Raw genomic sequence first — 19883 nt, forward strand, 5'->3', positions numbered from 1 at the left:
AACATCAGTAGGGTAGAGAGAGGAAAAAGGGGGGAAGAGGTATTTATGACTGTCATAAACCCATCCCCAGGCCAACGTCATGACAGCTGCTTTTCCTTCACTCTGCCGTCCAACTTATCCCAAACCATCTCAATTGGGTTGAGGTTGGGTGATTGTGGAGGCCAGGTCATCTGATGCAGCACTCCATCACTCTCCTTCTTGGTCAAATAGCCCTTACACAGCCTGGAGGTGTCTTTGGGGTCATTGTCCTGTTGAAAAACAAATAACAGTTCCACCAAGCGCAAACCAGATTGGATGGCATATCACTGCAGAATGCTGTGGTAGCCATGCTGTTAATTGTGCCTTGACATCTAAATAAATCACAGACAGTGTCACCGGCAAAGCACCATCACACCTCCCCTCCTCCTCCAAGCTTCACGGTGGGACCCACACATGTGGAGATCATCCGTTCACCTACTCTGCGTCTCAAAAAGACACAGCTGTTGGAACCAACAGTTCTTGGCCCAAGTAAGTCTCTTCTTATTGGTGTACTTTAGTCATGTTTTTTTTTGCAGCAATTCGACTATGAAGGCCTGATTCATGCAGTCTCCTCTGAACAGTTGATGCTGAGATGTCTGTTACTTGGACCCTGTGAAGCATTTATTTGGGCTGCAATCTGAGGTGCGAGATGAACTGAGATGAACTTATCCTCTGTAGCGGAGGTAACTCTGGGTCTTCCATTCCTTTGGCGGTCTTCACGATTCAGTTTCATCATAGCGCTTGATAGTTTTTGCGACTGCTCTTGAAGAAACGTTCAAAGTTCTTGAAATTCTCCGGATTGACTGACCTTCATGTCTTAAGGTAATGGACTGTCATTTCTCTTTGCTTATTTGAGCTGGACTTGGTCTTTTACCAAATAAGGCTATCTTCTGTATACCACCCCTACCTTGTCACAACAAGTGACTTGTCTCAAACGAAAGAAGAAGGAAAGAAATTCCACAAATTCACTTTTAACGAAGCACACCTGTTAATTGAAATGCATTCCAGGTGACTAACTCATCGGGGTGGCAGGGTAGCCTAGTGGTTAGAGCGTTGGACTAGTAACCGGAAGGTTGCAAGTACAAAAGCCCGAGCTGACAAGGTACAAATCTGTCGTTCTGCCCCTGAACAGGCAGTTAACCCACTGTTCCTAGGCCGTCATTGCAAATAAGAATTTGTTCTTAACTGACTTGCCTAGTTAAATAAAGGTAAAATAAATAAAATAAAAAAGCTAGGTGAGAGAATGCCAAGAGTGTCTGTCATAAATGATGGCTACTGTGAAGAATCTCAAAAATAAAATATACGTTGATATGTTTAACACTTTTTTGGTTACCATATGATTGAGCTTTTTCATAGTTTTGATGTCTATTATTCTACAATATAGAAAATATTAAAAATAAAGAAAAACCCTGGAATGAGTAGGTGTGTCCAAATGTTTGACTATGATAATAATATATTATCATTATAATAATATAATAATATGTATATATATATATATATATATATATATATATATATATATATATATATATATATATATTATTATTATTTTAAAAAATTGCTCAGAAAACATGTGGGGGCCAAACCTGGAGGGCACCAGTAGGGGAGCCCTCGTCTAGGATGATCATTTTTTTTAAACCCACTTGCTTACAAGACAACGCCTGTCTTTTTGTGTGACACTGTCGCCAGGGCAGGTAATTAGATTGTGTTGAGAAAAGGCCATACCTGCTATGATTTTCAATTAGGCTGCTATTGAATAAACAGACGTGGGTATCACAGCAGGGCCACAAACGCCACACACTGTCCAGAGTCACCCAACAATGACATGAAATCACTGTAATGAGTTTTAAGCTCAGACGACCGCCCGGTGACGCGCACACACACACACACACACACACACACACGCACAAGTGCTCGGCGATAGAGCGACAGAGCTTTACAACTGGTTACCCAGCTAGCGCTGCCATTAGCCAACCTTGCGATGCAGCACAGATGCACAAATACATAGTTGGGGCTACCTAAGCAGGCAGAAACTGAAGATGTTTTACACGCATTCATAATCGGTCGTGATGGTGAAATACACATCTACTCAACCAAGTAATTAAGATAAAGAGAGAGTGTGAGAGACTCAGTGTAGACCGAGTTCCGCTGACGTTCTTGCCTGACTGTGTCTATCTGACTGTGTCTTATTGATTTTATAGATGGGGTAAAGGCTTGATTGACTGATTGTTATCGTAATCTGCTCCACTGATTCGGTCTACCCACTTCCACCTCTTCACAGCTCAAATGGATTTTGTTATCCATTTTGCTACTCTTTTTGCGTGTCCAAAGGCACTCTATTCCATTCATAGTGCACTACTTTTGACCAGGGTCCATCAAGCGCTGGTGAAAAGGAGTGCACAGTAAAGGATGGCATTTGGGACACGGACTATCTCTCTTCCTCCCCCCTGGTACTATGGTTGACCTGTTGCTAAAGAAACATCCTTAGAACCTGCTCCACATCCCCGAAGGTGTCATCGAGTGCTAAGGAGGGTATTGTTATGATTAGCAATTAATCACCAAGGTTAATTAAAACATGAGGAATTACTGATAAGAGCCTGAATTAAATGGGGTGCGTGACTCCGAGCAAACTAGTTTAATTTGATAGGATGATATTTCTGCCAAACCTGATTGCCTGCATATTTAGGAAGGAATTGATCCGTGCCTTGGCATGAGAGTGTGTGTGTGTGTGTTTGTTTGTGTGTGTATGTGTGTGTGTCAAGCGTGCTTGCAAGCGCCTGTGTGTTTTGAGTGTGTGATTTCATCATACAGAAACAACAAAATGCTGAGAAAAGAATCCCCAGAGTAGTACAGTCAGAATGATCCTTATTCTTGAACTATGAATCACTTATCCACTTAAGTATGTTGTCAGACCCACAGAGGATGTTCCGCTTGGCAGTGAACACAGCTGTAGGATGAGTTAGCAGTTAAAACCTGGCCTGTATAGTCTGGTGGGCTGGACCCAGTGTGCGTCGCAAATGGCACCATATTCCCTATGTAGTCAACTGCCTTTGACCAGAGCCCTATGGGTCCTGGTCAAAAGTAGCGCACTTTAAAGGGCATAGGGTGTAATTTGGGAAGCAGACTCAGTTCTGGGAGGGAGGGAGGCAGCCATTATTGCACCCATGCCTCCTTCCTGTTTGGTCTCCTTCCTGCTGAGTTTCATGGAGGGTGGGTGGGGAACTGGAGACATGATGCACCCACCTCCTCTGTGTTAGCTAAGCATCTCTTTCCCTTTACGCTGTACTGTCACAAAAAGTGTGTGTGTGTTTCTGTGTGTGGGCGTCTGCATAGTTTGCATGCGTGTGCGTTCATGCCAAAGATGTATATATACCTTGGATTGCTCATGCTATGTGCTAGCCAGTGAGATGCTTTGAAGCCACTGGTTGGCCATATAAGCACTTCCCCTTTAGTACTTTCTAAAAATGATACTTTATTTGTTATTTGTATGTTTAGCTCATATAATATAGTTTAAATGTATGCATTAAGATGTGTGTAAAATAATAAACATGGTAAAATCAAAGACGTAGACATTAATATATGCATTTCTATAAAATATTTTGTACAATTTTCGGGGAATGCCAAGATGGAGGCACGGTGGCTTCAAAACAGCTCCCCCTTGTTTGTGTTGCCAGGTACTATGCATGACAGATGAAGGTGTTGTTGTAGGCTCTAGCTACAGCAGTTATAGCTAGCTGTTATTATAAGGGATGTATGTGCTGTATAAGCTCTAGCTACAGAAGTTATGGCTAGCTGTTATTATGAGGGATGCAGGTGTTGTATTGGCCCTAGCTACAGCAGTTATAGCTAGCTGTTATTATGAGGGATATAAACTCAGCAAAAAAGGAAACGTCCTCTCACTATCAACTGTGATTATTTTTAGCAAACTTAACATGTATTTGTATGAACATAACAAGATTCAACAACTAAGACATAAACTGAACAAGTTCCACAGACATGTGGAAATTGAATAAAAATTGAATAATGTGTCCCTGAACAAAGCGCGGGTCAAAATCAAAAGTAACAATCAGTATCTGGTGTGGCCACCAGCTGCATTTAAGTAATGCAGTGCATCTCCTCCTCATGGACTGCACCAGATTTGCCAGTTCTTGCTGTGAGATGTTACCCCACTCTTCCGCCAAGGCACCTGCAAGTTCCCTGACATTTCTGGCGGGAATGGCTCTAGCCCTCACCTTCCGATCCAACAGGTCCCAGACGTGCTCAATGGGATTGAGATCCGGGCTTTTCGCTGGCCATGGCAAAACACTAACATGACAACAAGCTTAGTTCGATGATGCTGTGACACACCGCCCCAGACTATAACGGACCCTCCACCTCCAAATCGATCTCGCTCCAGAGTACAGGCCTCGGTGTAACGCTCATTCCTTCGATGATAAACACGAATCCGACCATTACCCCTGGTGAGACAAAACCGCGACTCGTCAGTGAAGAGCACTTTTTGCCAGTCCTGTCTGGTCCAGCGACGGTGGGTTTGTGCCCGTAGGCGACGTTGTTGCCGGTGATGTCTGATGAGGACATGCCTTACAACAGGCCTACAAGCCCTCAGTCCAGCCTCTCTCAGCCTATTGCGGATAGTCTGAGCACTGATCAAGGGATTGTGCGTTCCTGGTGTAACTCAGGCAGTTGTTGTTGCCATCCTGTACCTGTCCCGCAGGTGTGATGTTCGGATGTTCCGATCCTGTGCAGGTGTTGTTACACGTGGTCTGCCACTGCGAGGATGATCAGCTGTCCGTCTTGTCTCCCTGTAGCGCTGTCTTGGGCGTCTCACAGTACGGACAGTGCAATTTATTGCCCCGGCCACATCTGCAGTCCTAATGCCTTCTTGCAGCATGCCTATGGCACGTTCACACAGATGAGCAGGGACCCCGGGCATCTTTCTTTTGGGGTTTTTCAGTCAGTAGAAAGGCCTCTTTAGTGCCCTAAGTTTTCATAACCGTGACCTTAAATGCCTACAGTCTGTAAGCTGTTAGTGTCTTAAGGACCGTTCCACCGGTGCATGTTCCTTCATTGTTTATGGTTCATTGAACAAGCATGAGAAACAGTGTTTAAACCCTTTACAATGAAGATCTGTGAAGTTATTTGGATTTTTACGAATGATCTTTGAAAGACAGGGTCCTGAAAAAGGGAGGTTTCTATTTTTTGCCGAATTTGTGTTGTGTAGGTCTAGCTCTAGCTGTTATAGCATATGCTAATAATGGCTCAGAATGGATGATTAAACATATGGATTATATGGAAATGTATGGTAACACAACATGCCATATTAAATATTCTGCTGAATATACCAATACACATTTTTGTACAGTATAATGAGGTATGTATCTTCTTCTACTAAGTGAATGGGCAAAAGCCCAGAATTTCTATTGCAATCATCTTGACACCATTTTGTTTCCCCAATGTCTTGTAAGTGAGTCTGTTCATCACTATAGCAGGACGATGCTGCTGTGTTTATCCCCCATCACCGTGTGTGATAACAGTCACCGCATCATACATTGTCATGTGTGTGTAACACTGCAGCAAGACGGCCGTGACATGACAGCTGGTGTTCCACTCTGAGGGGTTTGACACGCCGAACGCATGTCAACTCTCTACACATTCTCCTCTGTCCTCCCCTTATGGAGGAATTCAACTTCAATAGTGTGGTTGCAATAAAACATTGTATTCTTAGTTGTGTGCTGAAAACCTTTCCCCATTGAATAGACTGGGAAGGTGTAACTTTCCCCCCTCCCTCTTGTAATTCTAATAGAGTGTAATAAATCTTGTCCAACTCGCAGATCTGTATTTAAAAATGTCCCTGCTGATAGATGCAGGCCATCTTCCATGCTGAAAAGCATTTAGTCTGAAAGATGAATTGTATAGGTGAGGTAGAAGAAAATGAGCTTTTTTATAATGTAGATCAGTTTGACAGAGGATCTCTGGGCTAACGTTCAGCTAACGGTGAATGAATGCCTCAGGAGATGTTACATTAACCTAGCTGAGAGTGAGGGGAGAGACAGAGAGCGTGAATCCCCTGCTGTCATCGGTCTTGTCACAGACTTCATATTGCTCTCTGTATGGTTTGTAGTCCATCACGGTCGCTCACTCTCACTACAATTTTTTTTTTATCTCGTTATCTTCCTCTCTCTCGTTCTCTTTCTTTCTCCTCTCTTTATCACTTTCTGTCGTCTCTCGCCTCTTTCTCTCCCTTTCTCTCTCTGTCATTCTCTTTCTTTCTCTCTTTCTATCTCTGTCACACAAACAGTCACACACACACACAAACACACACACCCCACACCCAGTGGTGGAAAAAGTACCCAATCGTCATACTAGAGTAAAAGTGAGGATCCCTTAATCGAAAATGACTCAAGTAAAAGTTGAATGTCACCCAGTAAAATTCTACTTGAGTAAAAGTCTTAAAGTAGTTGATGTTAAATATACATAAGTATCAAAAGTAAATTAAACATATATTCATATATAGTGTCAAAAGTATAATAATTTAAAATTCCTTATATTAAGCAAACCAGATGCCACCATTCTTGTTTTTTAAATGTATGGATAGCCAGGGGCACACTCCAACACTCAGACATAATTAACAAACAAAGCACGTGTGCTCAGAGGCAATAGGTTTGACCAGGGACGTTCTCTTGACAAGTGTGTGAATTGGACCATTTTCCTGTCCTGTGATGCATTCAAAATGTAAGAGTACTTTTGGGTTTTAGGGAAAATGTATGGAGTAAAAAGAACATTATTTTCTTTTGGAATGTAGTGAAGTAAAAGTAAAAGTTTTCAAAAATATAAATAGCGAAGTAAAGTACAGATACCCCCCAAAAATGACTTAAGTAGTACTTTCAAGTATTTTTACTTAAGTACTGCCCACACCATCACGAACTGTGGATCCTCTTTCCCCTCTCCTCCAGTGAAAGAGGCCATGGCTCCGGTGCGGTTGAACCGCTGGGGTCTCCCAGAGCTGGACCCAGAGAGCATGCAGAGCAGTGAGTCCTGGGTGTTTGCTGGGGGCGACGTGGCGGGACAGGCAAACACCACCGTGGAGTCAGTCAACGACGGCAAACAGGCATCTTGGCACATGCACAAGTACCTACAGGTGTGTCCCCAGCCCCAGGGCTGTGTTCTACACACACACACACACACACACACACACACACACACACACACACACACACACACACACACACACACACACACACACACACATATATACAGACTGTTCCAACGTTTTCAACATTCACACATGAGGGAGGAGGAGAAAGAAATAGAAAAGGAAAGATGGAGGCTTTAGAGAAAGCTAACGTTTCACTGACGATCAAGTAAACCCTCACTTTTTGAGAGTGACTATAAACATTTACACAGTAACAATGTTCAGTACTTCATCTTGCTCGACTTTCATTTGTTTCCTTTTCTTTTTCCCAATAACAGCATCGCCGTGTGTAGATTCATGAATGAACCAAGGCAATTACATCACTTCTCAATTAGCAGAATATGTCAATATTGAAATAGTCCCGATGCAATATTAGCTCTTTCCGTTGTGGATTAATTCATGTCTTCTGTGGGTTTGAAAAGGAAGTGGAAAGGAAGCCAAATGATACATCATCATCATTACTACGTTCACCTCGAACACTCAGCATGTACACCCCGTACTGTACTGCACGCAGCACTTACTGTGGTGAACACTAAGTGAATGAGTCAAAGTGCAGTACAGATGGGTGTGTGGTGCACTAGTCTGTGTAAAGGCAGGATCAGAGAGGACTCTTTACAGCTCCCGCACGTAATAACAGAGACAGCGGTTGATTCCCAGCCTCCAATTCTCCCAGCGTGCCGGCTTGTCTTCCTGAGGTGCCTGACCTCCTCTACATCCCTCCATCCTCCTCCCCCATCCCTCCGTTTCCTCTCAGATTATACTGCAGAGTGCAGCGCTCGGCAGACCGGGGCCCGGTTCAGATGCAGGTTAATTGTAGTAATGTAGCTGTGTTCAGTGCAAAGCATAGACAAGTGTTTATTTGCAGATTAAATGCCACTTGTAACCAGAAAGGAAGCAACAGTATATTGCTTGGTTTTGTACAGTAATCGACCAAGGAAGAGGAAATGAATTCAGGCAATTTGCTGGAAATGGTCAGCAATTAATATCTGAGCCATTCGGGGATCCCTTGAACTGTGTGTTCCACGTTCAGGATAATAGTGTGTTTTATATTAGAATGTGATATTACTGTGTCATAGGTCTCCCTTTCGAGCAGTGCATTTAGGCTGTTTTCAGTGTATTTTTGCTATCATATCATGTGCATGGTTGCATTTAGACCTTATTTATGCAAGGAATTCTGGGAACTTAGTGCTGCATGGGACACCTGGGTGAGAGGTTGCTTTTTACTCTAAAATATTATCTATATACTTATGTGAATGAGGTCAAGCATATATTCATTCACCACCATATGAGAGAAACCAGTTTCAAAGTAGAAATGGACTTGTCCCACATAACACTCTTCCCTATGTAGTGCACTACTTTTAACTAGGGACTATATCGGTCAGGGCACTCCAACCCTGTTCCTGGAGAGCTACCCTTCTGTAGGTTTTCACTTCAACCCCAGTTGTAACTAACCTGATTTAGCTTATCAACCAGCTAATTATTAGAATCAGGTGTGCTAGATTAGGGTTGCTGTGAAAACCTATAGGACAGTAGCTCTCCAGGTACAGGGTTGGAGAGCCCTGATAAAGGGAATATGGGGCCATTTGGGATTCAGATAAGGAGACATGTTGTGGGGAGGACGATGATCCAGAACATGTCAACATCTTGACAGCTAAAGCTGTTGTTGGTTGGAACTCTGGAACCCCCCAGTATTCCTAATAATCACCATCTTTTGTATTTACATGTTCCCCGCTGCTGTTTTCCCCCGTGTTGCTTGGCGTGTGTTTGGCGTGTATTCCTCCACATGCCAAACCCCTCGAAGGGGAACACCGGCTGTCATGTAACAGCCGCCTTGCCGCAGCATGACACACACACACACACACACAAAAAATACATACACACACAGCGTGACACCTCCTCATTCATTATGCGGCGGTGACATCATTACAAAAGCAATCAGAGACTGTGATAAACGCTGGGCTAATTAGGAGGAGGAGAGGAAGAGGCTGCTGGATGGATGGACGACTGTTGTATGTTCGACTTTAGGGATGTGTCCCAAATGGCACCTTATTCCCTATATAGTGCACTACTTCATAGGGTACCATTTGGGACATTGGGTGCCTAGGGAGGATGAGGAGGCTGCTGAGTATATGACTGCTGTATGTTGACTTTTGTCATAATACCAGTGGTTATTTTCGTTATCTCACAGCTCTGTCAAAGCAAACTTTATTTGCTGCATACACCGAATACAACAAGTGTAGACTTAACCGTGAAATGCTTACTTACAAGCCCTTACCAACAGTGTAGTTCAAGAAAAATAAACTATTTACCAAGTAGGCTAAAATAAAAAGTAATAATAAAAAGTAACACAATAAGAATAACAATAACGATGCTATATACAGGGGGCACCGGTACCGAGTCACTGTGCGGGGGTACAGGCTAGTTGAGGTAATCTGTACATGTAGGTGTGGGCGAAGTGACTATGCATAGGTAACAAACAAACAGCACGTAGCAGCAGTGTACAAGGGGGGTCAATGTAAATTGTCCGGTGGCGATTTTTATTAAATATTCAGCAGTCTATTGGCTTGGGAGTAGAAGCTGTTGAGGAGCCTTTTGGTCCTAGACTTGGCGCTCCGGTAAGACTTGCCGTGCGGTAGCAGAGAAAAGTCTATAACTTGAGTGATTGGAGTCTCTGACAATTTTATGGGCTTTCCTCTGACACCACCTATTATATAAGTCCTGGATGTCAGGAAGCTTTGCAATATTAACTAAGAAAATTGTGTCACTTCTCTTGGGTTCTGTGCAAGCAGAGTCCGGGTATATGCAGCAGTTTGGGCAGCCTGGCTTGTTGAGAACTGTTTGCAGACCATTTCTTCCAAACAAAGACCGTAATTAATTGTCCAGAATTTTTCATAATTATGACATAACATTGAAGGTTGTGCAATATAACAGCAATATTTAGACTTATGGATGCCACCAGTTATAAGAACATCCAATAGTCAAAGGTATATGAAATACAAATGGTATAGAGAGAAATAGTCCTATAATTCCTATAATAACTACAACCTAAAACTTCTTAACTGGGAATATTGAAGGCTCATGTTAAAAATAACCACCAGCTTTCATATGTTCTCATATTCTGAGCAAGAACTTAAATGTTAGCTTTTTTACATGGCACATATAGCACTTTTACTTTTACTTCTCCCAACACTGTGTTTTTGCATTATTTAAACCAAATTGAACATGTTACATTATTTATTTGAGGCTAAATTGATTTTTATTTATGTATTATATTAAGTTAAAATGTGTTAATTCAGTATTGTTGTAATTGTCATTATTACAAATATATATATACTTATATCGGCTGATTAATCGGTATTGGCTTTTTTTGGGCCTCCAATAAATCGATATCGGCGTTCTAAAATCATAATCGGTCAACCTCTAGTTTGGACCATGATAGTTTTTTGGTGATGTGTACACAAAGGAGCTTGAAACTCTCGACCCGCTCCACTATAGCCCCGTCGATGTTAATGGCCTGTTCGGCCCACCTTTTCCTGTAGTCCACGATCAGCTCCTTTGTCTTGCTCACATTGAGGGAGAGGTTGTTGTCCTTGCACCACACTGCCAGTTCTCTGGCCTCCTCCCTATAGGCCGTCTTATCGTTGTCGGTGATCAGGCCTACCACTGTAGACACACACCCCCACCCTCGTCTTACCTGAGGTAGCGTCTCTGTTCTGCCAGTGCATGGAAAATCCCTCCAGCTCTATATTATCCATTTCTTCGTTCAGCCACGTCTCGGGGAAACATAAGATGTTAGTCTTTAATGTCCCGTTGGTAGGATAATCTTAATTGTAGGTCATCAATTTTATTTTCTAAAGATAGCACATTAGTAAAGAGAATGGAAGGCATTGGGAGTTTACTCGCTCGCCTCCGGCTTCTTCCTTTTTCCGTTATCTTTTCTTCACGTAAAAGGCGTGAATCTGGGCCTGTTCCAGTGAAAGCAGGATATCCTTCTCGTCGGACTCGTTAAAGGAAAACGTTTCTTCCAGTCCGCGGCGAGTAATCGCTTTTCTGATGTCCAGAAGTTATTTTCGGTCATAAGAGACAGCAACATTATGTACACAATGAGTTAAAAAGTAAGTTTCAGAAAACGCAAAAAGAAATTATAATACAAGAGAATGTAAAACGTCAGCCATGTTCTTCGGCGTCATCTTTGAGGTCTGTCGGATCTGTTACTAGGTTTGCAAAATGCTGTTAAATTCTGTTCCTGGAACTTTCAACCCTATTCCTGTCGTTGGTAGTGGTAGTGTAACTGGATGTTTTGACCTTCCAGTCTCTCCACGGCCAGACGGTGTCCAGCGTCCCCCAGCTCCCTCTCTTCCACTGTGCCATCGACTCTGTGGACATCGGTGTGGAGATGTGTGGGATCAGGTTCCCCAACCCCTTTGGCCTGGCCTCCGCTCCCCCCACCACCAGCACAGCCATGATCCGCAGGGCCTTCCTGGAAGGATGGGGCTTCGCTCTCACCAAGACCTTCTCTCTGGACAAGGTACTCATGTCTACTCAGCTTTATATTAGTGTGTAGGTGTCTATTGGGCATTAACCAGGGATATGCTGCATCTTTGTTCTGTAGCTGGTACCATTTGATTACTGGAGCTATATATATATATATATATATATATATATATATATATATATATATATTAAATTCAAGTAAAGAAAAGAAAGTAGAAAAAGAAAATGTAAAACAAATCACAAACTTCACCAGATGATGCTTTCACTTGCCATTTTTTTTCAATATAGCTGATTCATGTAATTTCACTGACATTCTTTATACCTTGCCCCACCGACGACCTCATCCACGCAGCTAATTTGTGACTGGAAGCCCACATTGCCTCGCTGAGTTTGTAAATGATACCTGATGTAGAGAAAGCATGAGGCGAGCGTGGCTGTCCCTGTTTTGATGAAAACATATCACTGCCTCCATCACTTGTTTTATGGACTGCCCCTTTGTCATTTTGAAAAGTTAAACTTTCTGTTTCTTTTAAGAGAGATTTAGAGAGCAGAAAGAGAGAAGGAGAGAAGGAGCCTGGATATATGGGCTTGCTACTGTTGCTACAAGTATTTCACCTCTGCTGGCTTTTGAATAAGCTTAATGTACCATGCCTGGACTTACCAAGGGAGTTCAGAGAGAAATCATGGTCAACCTGGTATAGGGTTGCTGTATTATACTGTTTTCCTAGGCGCTTTGGTCTCAGCTGAAGCATCAAGATTGACAGCTGCACATATGATAATGATTCAGCCTCAGAATATGTTTATGTAAACTCTGTTGGTTTAAAAAAATATTTTTTTTTACACATATGTTTGACACCCCCCCACCCATCCCTTTCACCACATCCTCCCTCTTTCGCATTCTCTTGACATTTGTAGTTGCTAGATTGGGGTCTAATATACTGTTGTAGCTATTGGCTGTCAGTGTAGCGCCAAAATACCAGCTGATATCTCAGTAAACAGAAATCATATTATTCCTTATTGTGTGCTTTGCTGGTTTAAATTGTTCGTGCAGCTTTCTTTAGGGAGAGCGATAAAGAAGTTCTTAATGTCAATATGAATGAAACAGGCGGCTCTCCTTCAGTATCGTTTCAATTTAAACACAGATTACCTATTTTTTTTAATATCCTGTTTTTTTGCTCGCTAGTGCTGTTCACTGCTGGCTGCTCCTATCATAACATTACAGTGTGTTGCCATTGATAGCGCTTTGAGATGCACAGTGGATTGCTAGGTGAATGTGAGAATCGTCTTCCTGGCTGTTTCTAGGGCTTGTGTAAAAAGGAAAAGAATGTGATGTGAATTAACCAGCTATTATAAGGCCCAGCATAAGGAAGAGAAGGGAGAGAATAGAACAAAGCTAGGGGGGTCTACCCTTAGTCTGAATGAATTAACTGTGTTGCATATGAAACAAAAATGCCACGATGCCAACGTTTTGGCCTCCTCTTCCACTCTGTGAACTGTGAGAGCTCTGTCTGAAACAGGGGGAGCACAGGGGCCAGTGGGCCACTGTCTCTCTCCCCCCAAGCCTCTGATCTATAGCCCCGTTTCCCTCCTCAGGAGTGACGAGTACATTTTTCCTTACGTTGTACCAATTACCCAGCTGCTAAATCCCTGTGAGTGATACACGGTGCTATGTTTCAGAGGCTAATTACCACATCTCTAGATGGATGTCAGTAATACACACACACACACACACACACACACATTTACGTATATATGCGCGTGCATACACACACACACATTGCTGAGGTCGTAACAGCAGGATAGTTTACCTGTAATAGCTAGCGACCATACTGTCTCAGTTTATCATTTGACTGTCTCAGGGTGGTAGAAATCACACCTGTAATTGGCTGAGCCCTGATGGGTACAGTTTCTGCTTGGTCCTAGAAGCTCCCGCATTCAAGTTTAACTGTTGTGCCAAAAGTACAGAGTCACAGGTAAAGAAGATAGTGATGATGTTTCGAAGAGAAGTTGCAGGTTTTATGTACTTAAAACAAAAATGTTTCATCGAACTTATCGAGTGCATCCAACAAACGTAAGCAACTTCCACTCAACAACTATGGAATAATGCTTTGCATTTACTTCAAAAGCAATTAAAGGGAGAGATAATAGCAGACCTCCCCACTCCACATTTACAACATTACACAAACGTGTCCTTGATGAGGTGGCGAACAGTAACTACGTCTCCATGGTAACCCTAACGTTGTTAACACACATTGACGCACGCACGCACGCACACACACACACACACACACACACACTCACACACACAGTTCCACAGGCCTCTGCTTCATGCACTCTGTGAATCAAACTCTACTTATTAACAACACAGTTTAATCAACTGCTCCAGCATCTTTATTAAGAGTAAGAGGTGAGGAGGTCGTTTTCTGCCGATGCCACACAGATTCTCTGATGGTTTTAACCACTAGTAAATAGCATGGAGCCTTACATGCGTCATGGTAATTAGCATGTTATTCATCCTGTAGGAACTGGACTGGCTTTTGACTCATATAATAAGCTTTACTGCACGATTCAGACTGTTTGCACCATCAGTTGTAGGAAAAGTGCATGATGCATTCTTTCCAATAAAACTATAATAATTGATGTATGTTTTCTTGGAATATACTGTATATCAGGATTACTCTGGTTACTTAGAATCAAGAAGGTCCTTAAAGACACCATAACATGCTTTAATTTTAAAACCAGCTCTAGTTTTCTATATTTCATGCAAAGTCTTAGCTTAATCAAAATGTTTTTACCAAACAAACACTGAGAAAATACATTTTCCAGTTTTCCAGTACAAACAAAATGATGTGCTGATGCATGGTATCACACCAAGTAACACTCAGATAAAGTCACAGCGAGCTGTAGCTTGGCAATCGGAAGGAAGGATGAGTTTGATGAGAATAGGAAACGAAGCTGATCTCTGGCACATACACTACATGACCAATAGTATGTGGACACCTGCTAGTCAAACATCTAATTTCAAAATCATGGGCATTAATATGGAGTTGGTCCCCACTTTGCTGCAATAACAGCCTCCACTCTTCTGGGAAGGCTTTCCACTAGATATTGAAACATTCCTGCAGGGACTTGCAGCCATGAGCATTAATGAGGTCGGGCACTGATGTTGGGCGTTTAGGCCTGGCTCACATTTGCCATTCCAATTCATCCCACAGGTGTTTGATGAGGTTGAGGTCAGAGCTCTGTGCAGGCCAGTCAAGTTCCTCCACAAGGATCTCGACAAACCACCTCCCTTTGTGCATGTGGGTATTGTCATGCTGAATCAGGAAAGGGCCTTCCCCAAACTGTTTCCATAAAATTGGAAGCACAGAATTATTTAGAATGTCATTGTATGCTTTTGCTTTAATATTTCCCTTCACTGGAACTAAGGGACCTAGCCTGAACCATTATTCATCTTCCACCAAACTTTACAGTTGGCACTGCATCGGGGCAGGTAGCGTTCTCCTGGTGTCCGCCAAACCCAGATTTGTCCGTTGGACTGCCACATGGTAAAGCATGTTTCATCACTCTAGCTTTACACTCCAGCCAACACTTGACATTGCTCATGGTGCTTTTTAGGCTTGGGTGCGGATGCTCGGCCATGGAAACCAATTTCATGAAACTCCCAACGAACAGTTCTTGTGTTGACAATTGGAGGTTTGGAAATCGGTAGTGAGTGTTGCAAACAAGAACAGATGATTTTTACGCGCTATGCGCTCCAGCATTTGGCGTTCCCGTTCTGTGAGCTTGTGTGGTCTATGGCTGACCCGTTGTTGCTCCTAGACTTTTCCTCTTCACAATAACAGCACTTACTGTTGACCGGGGCAGCTCTAGCAAGGCCGAAATTTGATGAACTGTCTTGTTGGAAAGGTGGCATCCTATGATGGTGCTGTGTTAAAAGTCAATGAGCTCTTCGGTAAGGCCATTCTACTACAAATGTTTGTCTATGGAGATTACATGGCTATGTGGTCGATTTTATACACCTGTCAGCAACGGGTGTGGCTGAAATAGCCGAATCCACTCATTTGAAGGGGTGTCCACATACTTTTGTATATATAGTGTAGTTTCTCTGCCCTCTGAGCCATGCAAGAGGTCGTCACCACTCCTTTGATCTCCCAATTAAATTAGATATTATAACCGGTAAACATGTAACTAACTGTAGCTAATGAGGCTGTAGTCATCTGTATTTTCCTCTTCCTCTACACTCATACAGGCACTATACAAACTCCACTTCCTCTCTAATTTGCTTGTTAAATGAATACAAACTGCTGGAGTGTGACTGCATAGTGCGTTCCGATGCCAGGTCTTTTTTGCTGCTTTCTATTCCACATCATAGATTTTCAGATTGGTAGTAAAATAAACAGGGCCTGTCCTAAGGCAAACAAAGGATAATGGTGCTCCACTGCAAAGCAGGAGGGAGGTTGGGGAGGTAATGTCTAGAGCTCTTAATATTATTATTCACATTTAAGCTTCACAAGTGGTTCAGCTGTATGATGTTGCAATGGCTACAGGCTGTGGATGGTTAGATGGTTCCTGTATATGTCTGGAGGAGTTCTTCATGAACTTCAACCCTTTTGTCTCTCTCGCTCGCTCTCTCTCTCTCGATCTCTCACTCTTTAGCAGTCTCACGATCTCTCTTTATCTCATTTGCTGACACACACACACACACATACATCTACACACAAATCCACACCTACACCAAACCAAAAAAGACTTGCAAGCTGCGCAAGCTTACCCTAATTAACCGTCGGCTTAATTAGACGATTCACTGTGTAATTATCAAGCAATTAGTCAACACCTCTCAGATCTCACGACTGCTTTGACAGCCATGTTTCTCTACCACCGATTCTTGTCAAAATCACCTACGTTTGATTTAACTTGTTTTCATTTTAATGTGAAACTACTTGTGCACTAGCATGAAGCAATCATTACTGATGAGGGAGGACACATGTTAGAAGATGTAATGACATATGGAAGGTAGCGGATTTGGTGTGTGTGGGGTTCGTCTTCCCTGGAACAACAGGACAGTTGGAAGTCGGTGTGTAGCAGGTCTCTATCGGGTTAGAGAGAATGGGGAGATTTTCTGCTTAACAATACATGTGATACTTTCTATGTAAGTCACTCCTTCAATGTCAATGTCTGTGGCAAACACAGAGTACAGAGTTGCTTTTTGATTCGGACCTCGAACGCTCATTACTACTGTGACTGCGTTATCGTAGTTAATGGTTAGATAGATATTGCCTATGGTTGTTATTAGTGTAAGATATGTAGCAGTAGCGATGTCTGTGTGTATTAGCCTTTGAGGGACTGTAGGGGAGGAGGGAGAAAGCAGAGAAGGAGTGAATGGTGAAAGAGACTAATGACCAAACTGACAGACAATATCCTTCTTCATTTATCACAGCCGACTAATATCCTTTGGCTTTGACATTCATTTATTTAGTCCCTGACAGGGCCATTCTGTCACCTACACAGTAGCATCAGTATGATGCTGCTAGCGGGGGTAAAAAAGACTGTGTGTCCAGTCCAGTTAAAGCACTAATATACATTTTGATACTTTAACAGGTTACAGAGTACGCTGACTCTCTGTACTGCCCTGTTTTATTCGTATTTCTTGTTGCTTCAGTTTGCACCGTCCTCACAAAGGGAAAGTCAAGGTCTTGCTGTATCTTGGAATGTGTTTTTGTCAATGCATCAGGGTCGTTGGAATGAAAGACTTACTGAATCTGCTAGGGAGAGAATGATAATAGAGAGAGAGAGAGATTATACAGTTTATCAAAGTTCCTAGGGTGTACATTTGTTTGATGTTGTAATGGATTCAAGGTTTCTGAGTTTTATAATTGACAGGTTACAGATAGGAGATAATTACTGCGGAGGAGGCTATCTCTGTCAGGAATCTGAACTGGCATCAACAAGGATAAATGTACGTACCGTGAATACACACACACACACACACACACACACACACACACACACACACACACACACACACACACACACACACACACACACACACACACACACACACACACACACACACACACACTGAATGCTTTGCTACCAATGCCCATCTTGTGTAGGAGAATAGTGTATGCCCACTTGCTGACAAGCCCCTTTCCCCCAACCTCCAGTATTTGTGTTTGTGTGTGTGTGTGCTTGTGTGTGTGTTTGCTACCATGGCCCATCTCGTGTTGGAGAATAGCGTAGGCCCACTTGCTGACAAAGCCCTTTCCCCCACCTCCAGTGTTTGTGTGTGTTTGTGTGTGTGTGTGTTTTTGTGTGTGTGTCCAACACAGTAGGCATAGTAAACACCAGCAATAAATGATGGCTTAGCAAGTGTTCCATCTGCACTTGGGGGATGAAGATGAATGATGATCACAACTCCTCAGAACTGCTACATGGCCTTTTTTATTTCCCTCTCTTTAATTTTCATTTTTTTCTCTCTCTCTCGTTCCCTTGTTTATGAAGTTTCCTGTTGATGGGTCAGTGGCTGGCTGCAGAGGGGGAGAAGGGAGAAGTGAGCGGGCAGCCCTTTGATTTTTCCTTCATGACTGTTTATAATGATTCATGTGTGGACTCCCAAATGGCACCCTATTTCTTATAGTGTACTACCACTGACCAGAGCCCTATTGGAATAGGGTGTCATTTGGGATGCAGTTTTGGTAATAATGGAATCAAGAGCCTCTGGTTCAGCTACATAACATCATGCTAGCATAGCGATACACACAGTATACCCAAAGAGCCTCTATCCATATTAAAGCTTATAGATGTTTTATATCCAAAAAGACCAATGCCATGTTTACATTTTTACTAACTGAGAATTCCCAACTCCACAATATGTACATCACATCTTAATGGAGTTGAGTGGCAATGCGTTTTGGGAGAGTGTACATCGGACTACATCGAGTTGGTATCAATCGATACTTGTGAAAATGTCCATTCTTTAATGCGTACCTTGTACCTATGTTTGTCCCGTGTAAAGATGCTATTATATTTCAGTGTTGAAATCTAGTTTTTTATAAAATCTTCATTCTATGTTCTGTCAAATTGCGCCGCATAATGCACTGTTTTCCAACAGAGTGTGAAGTTTATGACTACAAACATGCACTACCATTCGATACTTTTATAAATATCAATTGTTTAACACTTACTGTGTAACTGTGATCGTCCTTGATTCTTATAGATTTGCCAGTGGGAGTTGGAGTCCATTGTTTTGGAAAACAAATGACATACCAATCTGCCATGCATTGACGGGGCTGCTCCTCTGATAACAAACAACGACTCCCTTGGCGGAGGTTGCGTAAAATGCTATTATATTAAAAACAACAGATTGCAGCAACCAAGGAAAAGAAAGCCTTTACACAGGACTTACATGGGTGCGAATTTAAGAATGGATTGATACCGACTCGTTGTAGTTGTAAGTAAACTCATCGCCACTCAACTCCATTGTATCGTGGAGTTGAGAATTTTGAGCGACACTTTTACAACGCATTTCATTTTGGTTTTATCTCAGTTTTTCTCAGTTTATTTGGATAGTTTGGATATTCCATCTGTAGATGCTCTACAAGTGGTCTTACTATCAACAAACTATCTGTTTATAAACAACCGCTTGCTACGGTTACAGTTAGGGTTAGGTTCAGAATCACGCTGGAATGTCTGAGAATGGCGCTAGAATAGATAGCGACCTTTTTACGGGCTCCTGACCAATTCTGCAATTTATTAGCTGATCTTAACTACGTAATGTTTCCGCCATCAATTCCTATGACTGAAAAGAGCTCCTGGACATCAGAACAGCGATCCCTAACCTCGATTTGGATGATGATTTATACTTCAATCAGTTGGCGGCGCAGGACATACTGCTCACCCCGGACAAGACCCTAATCCCAGTCTCTCGGAAGAAAAAGAGACGACGATACAGAGGCTGACGTGCAGGCACCGTGATGAAACAGTCCAGTGGCGCGTAAATAAACCACCTCTACCCTCTGCTCTATTGGCACATGTAGAATCTCTGGAGAACAAACTGGACGAGCTCCTTTCGAGATTATCCTATCAATGGGACCTGAAGAACTGAAGTTTCTCAGATACTTGGCCATTTCGGACATGGATAATATTCTGGTTGGTTTTGCTATGCTTCGGCAGGAGA

General features: G+C 42.6%; 1 protein-coding gene across 4 annotated transcripts in view; it reads left to right on the forward strand.

Moving 5' to 3' along the window:
• LOC135522682 (dihydropyrimidine dehydrogenase [NADP(+)]-like) overlaps positions 1-19883 on the forward strand; it is a 229926-nt gene that overhangs the window by 104605 nt on the left and 105438 nt on the right. For all 4 annotated transcript variants that reach the window (XR_010452715.1, XM_064949179.1, XM_064949178.1 and 1 more), the window contains 2 exons: positions 6972-7156; positions 11523-11738. Coding sequence is in view for 3 of the 4 variants with exons in the window: in XM_064949179.1 (XP_064805251.1) it covers positions 6972-7156; positions 11523-11738 (401 nt within the window). In the remaining variant the exon portion in view is untranslated. The remainder of the gene's footprint in view (positions 1-6971; positions 7157-11522; positions 11739-19883) is intronic.

Source organism: Oncorhynchus masou, chromosome 30, assembly GCF_036934945.1.
Source record: "Oncorhynchus masou masou isolate Uvic2021 chromosome 30, UVic_Omas_1.1, whole genome shotgun sequence".
In the NCBI taxonomy this organism is placed as follows: Eukaryota; Metazoa; Chordata; class Actinopteri; order Salmoniformes; family Salmonidae; genus Oncorhynchus; species Oncorhynchus masou.